The sequence below is a fragment of the Paramormyrops kingsleyae genome, chromosome 3, assembly GCF_048594095.1.
Source record: "Paramormyrops kingsleyae isolate MSU_618 chromosome 3, PKINGS_0.4, whole genome shotgun sequence".
Taxonomy (NCBI): Eukaryota; Metazoa; Chordata; class Actinopteri; order Osteoglossiformes; family Mormyridae; genus Paramormyrops; species Paramormyrops kingsleyae.
The window spans coordinates 25384563-25397603 of NC_132799.1; the positions used below are offsets into that span (position 1 = coordinate 25384563).

The 13041-nt window shown below is 39.8% G+C and overlaps 1 protein-coding gene across 3 annotated transcripts; it reads right to left on the reverse strand.

Moving 5' to 3' along the window:
• Positions 1-94: 94 nt before the first annotated feature.
• LOC111837799 (uncharacterized) lies at positions 95-6972 on the reverse strand. 3 transcript variants are annotated; one of them, XR_011989576.1, is made up of 3 exons: positions 6894-6972; positions 812-3335; positions 95-723 (listed from the first exon to the last, which is right to left on the reverse strand). XR_011989576.1 is itself a non-coding variant. In XM_072709946.1 (3 exons), exon 3 carries the CDS (start codon positions 3322-3324, stop codon positions 1303-1305), a length of 2022 nt encoding a protein of 673 aa, XP_072566047.1. In that variant the 5' UTR covers positions 3325-3335; positions 5920-5987; positions 6894-6951; the 3' UTR covers positions 95-1302. The 3 variants fall into 3 exon arrangements, 2 of the variants coding, with proteins under 2 accessions (XP_072566047.1, XP_023655913.2); XM_072709946.1 differs by adding an exon at positions 5920-5987 and having other exon boundaries at positions 95-3335; positions 6894-6951; XM_023800145.2 differs by having other exon boundaries at positions 95-3335.
• Between the last annotated feature and the right edge of the window lie 6069 nt (positions 6973-13041).

Here is a 13041-nt window from a genome sequence, read left to right on the forward strand (position 1 = left end):
GTTATACCCTCGGAGTTTCACTATGAAGTCATACTTATGTATTAACATTTGATTCATAGTCATTATCACTATCAACACTAAAAACATCACACAATTTGATACATGGGGTTATTTATTTTTTTTATCTCGAAATCAGAACAAAATCACATTACTGCACTTTCCCACAGCCCAAACACCAAACAAAATCTGTTTATATATGATTTCCAATTCACATGATTTTATCTGCACACTGCTACCTATCCTATAGACCCTGATATGTAAATATATACCAGTCACTAATTATAATCTTCGAGGTTAAATGCGTATAAGTAGGATAATTGAAAGAGAATGTTACAATAGCATTATGTGTTTTGTGGAATATGCAGCAGTTCTGGGAAGAGACACACTTTCCAATACAGTACGGTTACAGTCTCAGCAAAGCTGTATCCTCATTACTCTGCTCCTTAAGATCTGCTTCTCTGGGATAAAGACGATCTGGTAGGATGTCTGGGGAGTGGCTGCTTTCCCTGGTCATTCCCTGGCAACCTTTAGGGAAGTTGCAAGGTAAGGAGAGAAACCTCCCATTCAAACACTGTCTGGAGAACAACTGCGGTTTAAAACAGGGCCGAGATCAGAATCACCCTGAAGCTTGGGAAAGAACGTTGGTGTTGGTTAGTTTGTGAGCTTCCCTTGAAGGATCAAACATTAAATAACTGGATTAAAAATCTTCTCATGATTGTGCGTCTACAGTTTGGGAAGCACAAATTCATAAGTTCATGTCTCTGCAGAGCGCTTACCCAGCAAAGTGGGAAAACAAGCAAACAAACACGACCTCAGAGCTGTGAGATGGACGTGATCTTTGGTGAGACCCCTGGGTCGTCGTCTTCTTCTTCCTTGACCTTTGATGGTGAGGTCAGTCTGACTCCAGGTCTCTCCTGTTAGTAGATCTCCACCCCTGGGCTTTAGAAGCTGTGTTGAACTTGCTTGGTGTCACAGACTGCAGGGTGTCTTCAACTTTAACTAAAAAAAGGTTTTTTCCATCTGCCACATTTTTGCTTTCACTGACTGCTTTGGTTGTTCCCTAGATGAGACTCATACTGATTATACACAGCAGGAAATCTAGCAGCAGTTAAACAAAATCTATGACATAATGTTAGTAACTAACAGCATCCACAAATGAGCTAATCTACCATTTCAAGCGGTACATGAAAACTTTAACTGATATAAGTCAAATATATATGCATGCATACCCACACAACTATTCAGATATATATTTCCTGTTCTACCATAATTTTAAGATTTATTCATGTTTTTGCAGAACCATTATGCATACTGATCCTCATCCTCCTTACTCATTCCTTTAAATGAAGAATCTGTTATTTCTTTGATCTCTTTCATTTTCTCCTCAGATACTGGGGGTAACATTGGCTGCAGCTCCTTTACAATCTTCTCCATTCTCTCTTTTGCCTTCAGATCAAATTTTTTCTTGTTCATTACCACAACATCTCTTATTGCATCTTGAGCTGCATCACATGCATCTTGTAATTTCCTGCGTTCACTTTCAAAATCTGGTCTGCTGGGATCCAGAGCCATGAGTTTGCCCAGGCTGCTGACCCTGTCCATCAGGTGTTTGTCAGAAACCTCAACGTAGGTCCCTGAGATCATGTTGACCAAGCTGGCTACATTCGATGCAGCGAGGGCTTGCTGATACATTACATCTTTGAGATATTTCTTTGTGTCATACGGCAGCTTCCTCTGAGATGCATGTTCAGCTTTTTTGACAAAATTTGTCAGAGAGGTACTCAGGCAGGTCTTAACGATGTTTGAGATCATCTGAAAGAAGCGTACCATCTTCTCCCACTGCTCTTTCACTCTTCCCATGGCATCTAGACCCTTAACCAGCACCTTAATGGTGGTATTGAAGTCAATCTCTTTCACTTGACAACCCCGCAGTGTGACTAAGATCTCTGTCAGCTCCTTCTGGTTTTTCTCCAGGTTTGTCAGACTCTCTTTTTGCATTTCTCTCGCCTTTTCCAGCTGAGTTTTAGCTTCCTCTATGCGGTAACGGGCGTTCTCCACCGCCATCTCGCCTGCCCGTTTTGACCCACCTTCTTTTGCTTGATGCGGTGGTTCAGGCTGAAAAGCTGGAGTGTTTGTGAAGGCCTTGTTGTCACAGTCTAATTTCCGACTCTGCTTCAACAGCTCCTGCATTCTTCCAATCATTTGTTTTGTCTTGGCAGCATCGCATTTCCCGTCAGGTGCGATCTTGGAGAGCTCAGAGCACAGTTTAATGGCGTCTGTGCAGATGCTGAGTACAGCGTCTTTGGCTTTACAGCCTTTCTCAGTCTCCACTGAGGTTTTTATCTGATTATATTGTTCCCCCAAGTATGCTGTCTTTGTTTTGTCTTCCTTTTGATCGTATATCTCCGACCATTTAATTTGCTGCTTGTCAATAAAGCTGTTCAGAGTTTGAGCCAGTTTCAGAATCTGCCCTGCTTTGGAAAGTACGTTGCTCATAGCGCCGACGTCGTCATTGTCTTTTTTGTCCTTTGGGGTTTCTGCCATCCTTTTTGTTGCATTTGACATTATACCCAATAGACCATCAGTCAGTCCTTCTACAAAGTTCATGCCAATCACATCCCATCCAGATGGCAGTGAATCCATTGCTTTATCAAAAGTCTTCTGTGATTCATCTAAACGTTTATTCATGTCCTCAAGTGTTTTCTGAGCCCTTTCCTTGGCTTTCTCTGAATCATCCTTTCTCATATTTGTCTCCTCAATTTTACGCTTGATGGCCTCCAGATCATCACCATATACCTTCTTTGCACTTATACAAGCTTCCAAAAGTTCTTGGATCAGATAAATAACAGCGGTGAACTTTTTCTCTGCTTGATCAGCCAATTTTACACATTCATCTGATATATTAGATATTTGTTCTATCTGGTCAGGGAGACAAATTTCAACAAGCTTATCATCGTCTTTCAGTAATATATTCACTGACTCCTTGATGTAGGCTGGCACGTTGGCAGTGTGGAGACGGATCTGGTCCATGTTCGTGTGAGCCGTATTGAATGCCGCCCATCCAGCATTAGCCACTTGCATAAGACAGGCTCGGAATGAGTCTGGGTACTTGATGTACTTAAAGCCACCAGTAGGAGGCTTTTGGCCAATGGAGAAATCTACATTGGAAGAAATAAAGACCAGCTCTCCCAGAATGGCTATGGAGACTGGGGCAGGTACCAAGTACTCCTCCCAATTAGCATATGGCTGCATTATCAGTTGGGTATCATCTCTGAAATCCTGAGCCTTGGAAATTGATTTGGTAGCTTTCACTAAGTCTCCCATTGTCTTCTTTCCTGTAAGGAAACAGAGACAGGTTCTAGAGATGCACGACACATATTGATGTTGGCTAATATTCATTAAAAATCCAGTTATCAGTACTGGTCTGATATATCCATATTGCCGGCTGATATTTAAACTTTATATTAAAAGTAGGACTGTCGGTTGCCTTAATTGTGATTAATCACATAAACTGAGCACATAATCAGGCAGCAGGATTTGTGGATAAAAATGTGAGGAATTTGTGGTTAAGTAATTGCATTTGAGAATAATTATTAATGAGACTTCATAATCTATACATGGATTTTAGATCAAAATTTTAGCATGATTTACATTTAAAGAAAATGATTTAAAGAAGCGGCAGAAGAGAAAACGATATTTCTATGTATATACGTTTTTAATCTAGCAGTGGATCAGACATTCCCAAGATTAGTCATTATCTTCTTGTTTTCGGACTTTCAGGCACCATAATTAAATGTCATAAAATCATTGTTCTCTTACAAGCATCGTCCAAATCGTTAAGAAATACACGGAAGTGACTACAGTCACCTCAAAGGTCCAAAAAACATGACACAAGCAGATGAAGAATGTAGTACAGAAACATTAATGACCCTATTGCCCTGACCCAAAGCAGGGCTCTGCAGCAGGCTGAGGGAGTGTGCCTTAACACGCATTATTATTTAAAAATGAATGGTACGCATTAATGCATAAACCACGACAGCTCAAATTAAAAGTTAACAGACCCAGATCTATGCAGATGATTGCACTGGACAAAATGCCATTTTGTAGTGAAGGATGAGGGACTGCATTGGCTCATTCACCACTTAGAAGTAGAACTGCCACTTTAAATCTAAAAATAACCCCCCACCACACCCCAGCCTTGTGCGCCCCCCGCAAATCCAGTCAGGGGTTAGATAATGTAGTTTGATTATGAGTAATTAACTGAAAGATTGTCTGTAGTTACTGAAATATTTTTATCTGAATTAGGGGTAACCTCATATGTGCAGAAACACTATAGAGATGCCAGTTATGAAAATGGGAAGAGCTCCACCCAAACAAAAGGGGGCAGGATTCCAATCTCCATCCCTGGGTTGTGTGAGGCAACAGGGCATCTGCTTACTGTTTTATATTATGTGATGAAATTGAAACATAATTCAAAAGCCACATAATCTTAAACCACATATGGGATATTAGGTACTAGTTGGTGTACAGTTATTTTCCCCAAAAGTGCCAGAGGTAATAGGACCAAAATTTTTTAAATTATTTTAAAAAATATGTTAATTCAGACCAAGGTAAAAAAATTCAGTAAAATTTTCTATGAATGTCTGTAGGCTAAGAATCTATGAACACATTCATAACACATTATAATGCATTCATAAATCATTATAAAGCATGGCTATGAACATTTATAAAAAGACATAAAATATTATATCTATGTTTGTTACACATTATGGATGATTTCTAAAGCTCTCATCTATAATGGGTTATAGATCCTTCACAATGCAGTACAAAGCATTATAATGGCCAACCATTATAATGCATTATGAAGGTATGTACAGTGCATGATAGATGACAGCTTAATTGGAACTTATGAAGTATTATAATTAACACTATTATGCCTTATATCTGTCAATAGAAGATGCTGTAATGCTTTATTAATTCTTATACTGACCATTATAAAGCACTATGAAGGTATCTATAGTGCATTATAGATCTAAATAAAGTGTTACCATAATGTTTTCTGTAATCATAGTACGGATTATGCAGATTTTAAGGCATTAAGAAGAGAAGCTTTAAGCACTCTATTTCTAGTTATGTAACAGTCTGATTATTATATATAATATTACATCCATCCAACCCCCCTTGTCCCAAACTGTACTATTTATTTGGTGTATAAACGGGTGGCTAGTTTTAGGGTCAATGTCTCCCTGCATCTGCCTGAAATACTATTTTTTTGCTATCAGTCTTTTAACTACCAGACAGCCACGGCGACGTTTAGCCAGGCTTAAATCGCGTATTCTGACAAGTATTTTGTTTGTTAAATGTTAGACCAGTTTCTCTTGTATACCTGTTGTAGTGTTCGTTATGGGCGTCGCCGCCATTAAGTCTGAGGGGGACGTGTCCCCCTCACATTTCATAATTATTCGTTTGGACCCCCCCCCCTCCCCCCACCCCCACATTTAACATAAAATATTAGTTCACCCAGCGCTGTTTCTATTGCTTCGCGAAAGAATCCATTCCACTTGATGGATATGAGAATACACATACCACTGAAAGACCACTCCGGGTTTTCCGGGTTACCTACAACAGCTCACTACACGTTAGTGCAGTGAATCGTCAGTGCAGCCCATAGACAGTAAGGCCCAATCCCAATTCTATTTTCTACCCCTTTGCCTACCCCTCGCCCCTTCCCCTTGCCCCTTGAAATGAAGTGAAAAGGGGTAGGGTTAAAAAATTTCCCCTAAGAAATGGGACACCACTACTACACTGTTATACGTCATTGTCACTACCTCTTAACGTTAAGTCAGAGGACATGCGCCGATGTTTATCACAAATTCCAAGATGTCGCCGTCAGCATCGTAGCATGTAAAGATTACTCACTCCCAAAGTTTTTTTGCGCCGTATTTGGACTTTAAAAACAGATGTTCTTCGGGTTTCCTCAGCTGTCCCTATACAGAATATAATTTACAAAAATGTTGTCATGTTGCAATAAGTACGAATAGTGTAAGCACCGTTCATTTACATGTACACATATGGCCGTAAGCAAAACAAAACAACGCGTTACCACATGCAGTCAGTTACTGGGTAACGTTATATGACATAAAAATATATTTCCTAATATTGTGCAATCAGTGCTATCCGCAAGCAAACTTTAGCGATTTTTTTTCAAACGTTTCTTTACAGAACATCACCGTAAACACAAACACAAGATTGATGGTAATATACATGTAATGGAAAAAATGACATAAAAATCCTTATTAATGGCAAAAATTATTTAACATTTATGGGTCTGCTTGCTCGAGTGGGCAGTCATGTTGTAAATTTCTCTTAGCCCTTCGTTTGAAGTGAGGTCCCGAAAAATCTTCGTTTCGAGGGCTATCTAGCCCTTCCCCTTACCCCTACCCCTCCAATCAAAAGAGAATTGAGACACCCCTACCCCTACATGTGAACGCGCCAAACGGAGGAGTAAGGGGTAGAATTGGGATTGGGCCTAAAGGTGCAGCCTGCTCGATGCTGGAGGAGGTAACGTCAGTCCCATGGCCATCTCACGATGTCCAACTTTTGCTAAAACCTTATTCTTTTGTTATATGCCCTGGCTGATGAATATGGACTTGCTGAATGAGTACTTATTGGTGAGTCTCTAAAATAGTCATTGAATTAAGTGACTTTTGTAGGTAAAATTAGGTGTTTAACAACCTGTTAAAAACACACCAGAATGCAGGAAATGGCATCTAATTCATTAAAAAAATTCTGGGGGGGGAGGGTTCCCCCCCCCAAATTCAAAATGCTTCTGATGCCTCTGGTGTTCATGTAAAATATTCTGGGAAATTTACTATGTAAAGTTGCATACTTACCTGGTGATGCAGTAATCAGATCAGATACTTGCAGGGAACTTTCAAGCCTTCCTGTTTCAGACTTCGTGATCTCTGTGGTTGTTCTGAGCCGCTTTTATTCTCTACCCTCTCTGTCCCGCCCCCTGCACCCCCACCTCTCACATGCATTGATTATTGATTCATTTGCACAAACACCATATATGGTTATCTTATGCAAACACACTGCTTTACGGATTAACTACAAATGGTAATATTAATGTTTTATAAGCAGGAGTTTTGCAGATTTGTCCATCTTTTCATGTGAACATCAGTCCAGACTTACGCAGCTGTATGCTTGTAAAAATGTCTTGCACTGTAGCAAATGTAGGCGACCACTATTCTGCATATATAAGGAAGCATGCATATTTCGCCACATGAAAAAAAGAGAAAGTTTAATTAATTGCGACTTTATTTCTAGCTATTTCAGATGTATTTCTCGAAATTGCGACTATATTTCTCGCAATTCTTACTTTCCCGTCATAATTTTCATATTTACGGTTGTCTGTGTGAATGGTAGCCTACATCGAAACTTGAGAGGATAATGATCTTGTAAACGTTAACCAGGATTGAAACAATCAGCTGTGATAAAGGCATGTCTATTTTTCACCCAATCAGCTGTGATACAGGCATGTCTATCTTTCAAGCTACAAGTCCTGGATAAACACACTGACATCGCACGAATAACTGAATAACTCACACCGAGGCAATGAAGGCAGTACCAGTGCCATCCTGTTTTACTGCTAAAATGCAGTGAGCTAACATGAAATACAAAATAACCGGGTCTAAATCCGTATACCGTGCATTCTTTGAATTTTCTTTTTCAAAACCAAGTCGGAAAAAAACAAAAATCAGCGGCGTTTTCTGGTTTCTATGTTTGAAAATCACAACGGGAAAAAAGAAAATCAGGAAAAGAAAAAAAACAGGTTTCTTGTATTTCTGTTTTAAAACCAAACATGAAAACTGTAAATCACGATTATTGTTTCGTTTTTGTGACATGTACGGGAAATCCAGGGGATGCCAGACAACTTATAAGACATCGAAAATAGAACATATCCCTGCTGAAAAAGCCAGCATAACTGGTTACGAGCATGACCAGTACAAAGCCTGCTGATTATACCAGCATATGTTGTGCAGCTACACCATTACCAAACCAGCAGATCCCTGCTGTTTAGTTTCAGCAGGGATTTGACTTATGCACTGACCAAAAAAGAATTTATAAAAATGTTGACCAGGGTGGGGCAGCTTTGTGGGTTAGGAATCAGAATGTTGCTGGTTCAAATCCCATGATCAGTAGAGTACAATCTCACCATTAGGCCAATAACTTCAAATGTTCCAGGGACTTCCATATATATATATATATATATATAAAAACCTACAGTTCATTCCCTACCCCTCCTGTCAGCATTGGCCCCAGACCTCCTCCCAGGCATGGCCCTAACAAGCCCTAACAAGCCATGCCTGGAGTTTATTTCACCTTGTGTCCTTGCCCCCTAGGTAATTACACCCAGCTGTCATGTGTTAGATTCCCATGTTACCTGTGTATTTAATTGCTCTCTAGTCCTGTGCTTGCTAGTCTGGTCATTGTTGCTTGTCTGTTCTGTTCTTGCTTTTGGGCCCATAGACGTGTGACTGTGCTGCTGGGCATGAACCAGTGACCTTCTGATTAAAAACCCAGAGGCTTAGTCTGCTGAGCCACATGCTGCCCCTCTGAACTCAACTGGGTCTGGAGTCAATGGTGTGCTGTTTCAGTGATATTTTAACGGTGCACTGAAAGAAATGCAGTGTAGGATTTACTTTAAGAAAGTAAGTTAGAGTGATCATATGTCACATTTAAGGACATTTACTGTTTTTTACATTTGGAGTATTGTTTATATTCATTATTGCCTTTTTAATATAAAACAATAAAAGAGATCTGACTTCACAAATGAAACATGACCTATTTTGTGCCTATTTTTTCACAGGTTTTAAAATGGTCAATTTTAGCTGACATGTCACAGAAATGTTTGGAAACCAAAAGCACATATTTAAAATGCCAAAAAGAATAATTGCTAGCTCATTAGGAGCAAAACAAGAACCTTCTTACAGCAGACAGTTGGGCAGTGACTGTACTGTCCCGGCTGCCCCCTGAATACTCTGGAGCGGGTCCAGTAACTGTAGCTCTTGCATCTGCAGTTTGGGACACCAGTGATTCTATGAAGATCGGCAGACAGTCTGTGACTCCTTGTATTAATCCATTCATATTCACCATTTTATTGTTGAGTTTTGCACACAGGCTAACCAGTGTGTCTGATCAGAAGTATTGGGGACAGTGTCATTCAGGGGAAAATGGCACGGTAACACAGCCTACAGTAGGAGGGAATCTGGGCCGAGATTTTTCAGTGGCTTGGCTTAAAAATAATAAAATTATAATAAAAATAGCGACACTAATGATTACATACAACAAAAAAGCATGAGCCCAGGAGTTCTTTGTATTTTCATTATATTTAAATTTGAGTTAAATGTAAAGACACGGGTCTGCACGGGTCCGCCCCACCTTCCGGTCATTGGAAGGTACTACTCCACCTACTCCGTGCCTTTCCTGACTCAGCAAAAGAGAAAATGCATTTCCTGGTTCCACAGAATCAATTTCATTGAATCATTCATGAAATGCATTTTGTCCACATTTGTGTTGTGACTCATTCAATCTTATTAATGTGATTGATATTTAGTTATCCACACAGGAGCCCCCGGTGGAACGTTTAGATCTAAGTCTTGGTCTAATAATACTTATAGTATTTTTTCTATGCTCACTCAACTCTCTTTTTAAATAGCTGCTAGATTTAGGGGATGCCGTGTGATGGAGCACCTGGGTCCAGGCCGAACATGATCTAAAGGTGGGGGAATAAACCCGATTTAAGGTGGCAGGGCTGAGGCCTAGGTGCTGCTCTCAGTCAGGCAGGTAATTTACTTGCCATGTTTACTCACAAACCGCTGCTTTACGATTGTTAGAAACTCTAACATTTTTAACAATTGAGTCTCCAGTCACGAGATCCTTTTCCCTTCGGGAGACGTACCGCCGAGAGCAGAGAATCTGCTGCTAACCGCAACAGCCGACACGTGCAGGAGCTCTCAGCTTAGGGCTCCTAGGACCCTGTCTGAACGTGACCCAGATGCTGGCTGCTGCTGCCAGAGCCGGACTGGAGACAGTCGAGGCAGGAGGAATAACTGCAAGATCTAATCTGGCTCTGTACTCCGCTTGAGCCGTATCTATAAATCCCTCGATCTGCTTAATCTCCATCAAAGTACTACTTCACTCCTCCTATGCATGAATCTTGTCCTCCAAAAATGGGCAAAAATTGCCAAGTCTAGATGTGACATGCTGGTAGACTCCTACCCAAAAAACAGTGAACGCTGTAATTAAAGGGCTGCTCCAACAAAGTGTTAGTTTAAGGGCGTGCACACATATGCAACCAGCTTATTGTACATTTTTTATATTTTTCCCCCTAACAGATTTGTTTGTTTTTCAATTGAATTGTACAGGTTATAGGTCAAGCTTTGAAATGATTTATCGTGGTCTCATTTTTTAATACCACAAAACCCTGGCATTTTAACATGGGTATGTACACTTCTTATATCCACTATACATTCATTTTTATATGTAGACTGTGTTCATGTTCGTTTTTGGGTAAGGAATGGTTTAAACAGTCATTAATCACAATCTGCAGTCTCAGCACATTCATTTTATGCTGGGTGACACCAGTTCAAACTTGCCTCACAAGCCCAATAATTTACCAAGATTCAATCAAAGACTGTGATATGAATCAAAAGCTTGTGTCAGTATTGTTTTTGAAGGTTTAACTGATTTTTTTTTTGCCTCAAGCAAATCTCCAGATATTTTGGATAAGAATCCAAAAAGAAATAAACACAGAGACTTTGTAGTTTCAGTAAGACGGGTGCTGTCCTGTTTTCTATTGTATGGCCATTTCTACTTGCACAAGGATTAAGTTCACTTTTGAGTTATTGAGTTCACTGGTTAAATGCATGATTAAACCATCAGAATTAGCATGATTTAAAAAGATAAAAAAATAAAATCATTATACAAATTTTAAGAAGTCATGGTATGTAGGTTACAAAGTACAGCTTTATCTGACTTAAAAGTGACTGAAAGAATTCAGTTGTTTAAAGTCCATGATGCATTGTATGCAGTTTAAGGACTTAAGGACATCCTGCTATGTTCAATAAATAAGTGCAAGATTTCTAGATTACTTTCATTGCAAAGGAGATTTGTAAGATTGTGTCATGTATTGCAGATCAATAACATGGCTGTCGTTAAACAAATATCCAGAACTTTCTGGTGTTGAATGCAGGTTTTGACAAACATTTATGAACTTCAAGAAATCAGTATATTCAGTTTTAAACATAATTTTTTTATGATACTCTCTGGGATCAAGTCATTCAGCCACAAGTCAAGTTACTGATCCACAAGTCAAGCTTTCAGGTACAGTAGAATATTTTTGTTGTATAACAATGTCAATGTTTCAAACATAAGCAATGTTCAAAGTTAGTCTTCTAGGGGGTATTTGCTGAAGCGTCAGCAAATTTCTGTCATAAATACCTTAACCAGTTCTCCTCAGGAAGGCAACAAATCCATCATCACACCGACTGGCTGTTTCCAAAGGTATTTGGCAGAGTAATGAACAAAGAAATTATGGACAGATTTCAGAGATGTTTATAATCAAGCACATGATCTCCAGACCTTTCTGGCCTCTGCTGCAGATTGGAAGGACAGTTTTCTTTTTTTTCTAACATTACTAAAGTGAAATCAGTTCAAACAAGCTTCAGTGGTCATAAAGTGGCCTGGACTGTTTGATATCAACACCTTGGAAATAGTCTTGATGTAAATGTTAGATGGTATCCCTATTATAAATTTCATCAAAAAAAAACTTGGATCATGAACAATTATTTCCAAAATGTAATTAATACAAAGTCAAATACAAATGTGTATAAATGTGGCAAATTATGTTTAAGCAAAACATTTTGATGCAGATTTATTTGTTTTATTGCCAAGCATATTCAGTTATCTAAATACATAAAGCAAAATTTATTATTGGACAGCAACCATTTACAGTATGTACTTTTATTACACCAGTGATTTTAATGGCATGAAATTTCATCTGCAGAGTTGCAGGCAGAGTCATCAGAAGTTTTAAACATAAGATTCATATTTAAACTATATTTCCGTTTACTCATACAAACAATTTTTTGCAATGTTCATAAAATCAGTAAAAATTTTCAACCAGGGAAGCCTCTTTATAGCGGGAAGGCCTCTTTATACTGGTGAGGCCTCTTTATAGCGGGAAGGCCTCTTTATAGCAGGAAGGCCTCTTTATACTGGTGAGGCCTCTTTATAGCGGGAAGGCCTCTTTATAGCAGGAAGGCCTCTTTATACTGGTGAGGCCTCTTTTTAACAGGGAAGCCTCTTTATAGCGGGAAGGCCTCTTTATACTGGTGAGGCCTCTTTTTAATAGGGAGGCCTCTTTATAGCGGGAAGGCCTCTTTATACTGGTGAGGCCTCTTTTTAATAGGGAGGCCTCTTTATAGCGGGAAGGCCTCTTTATACTGGTGAGGCCTCTTTTTAATAGGGAGGCCTCTTTATAGCGGGAAGGCCTCTTTATACTGGTGAGGCCTCTTTATAGCGGGAAGGCCTCTTTATAGCAGGAAGGCCTCTTTATACTGGTGAGGCCTCTTTTTAACAGGGAAGCCTCTTTATAGCGGGAAGGCCTCTTTATACTGGTGAGGCCTCTTTTTAATAGGGAGGCCTCTTTATAGCGGGAAGGCCTCTTTATACTGGTGAGGCCTCTTTTTAATAGGGAGGCCTCTTTATAGCGGGAAGGCCTCTTTATACTGGTGAGGCCTCTTTTTAACAGGGAGGCCTTTTTTTAGTGGGAAGGCCTCTTTTTGGCAGGGAGGCCTTTATTTTATTCATCTCACTGAGATTGCACAGGTGGTGAATCGGCTGGGGGCAGGGAAAGCCGCTGGGATCTGTGGTATCCAGGGTGAACTTCTCCAGGCTGGTGTTAAGGCTGTTCTCTCAGCATTGCAGGCAATCTTTGTTTCCATTTGGGAGTCAGGCGTCATCACAACTGACTGG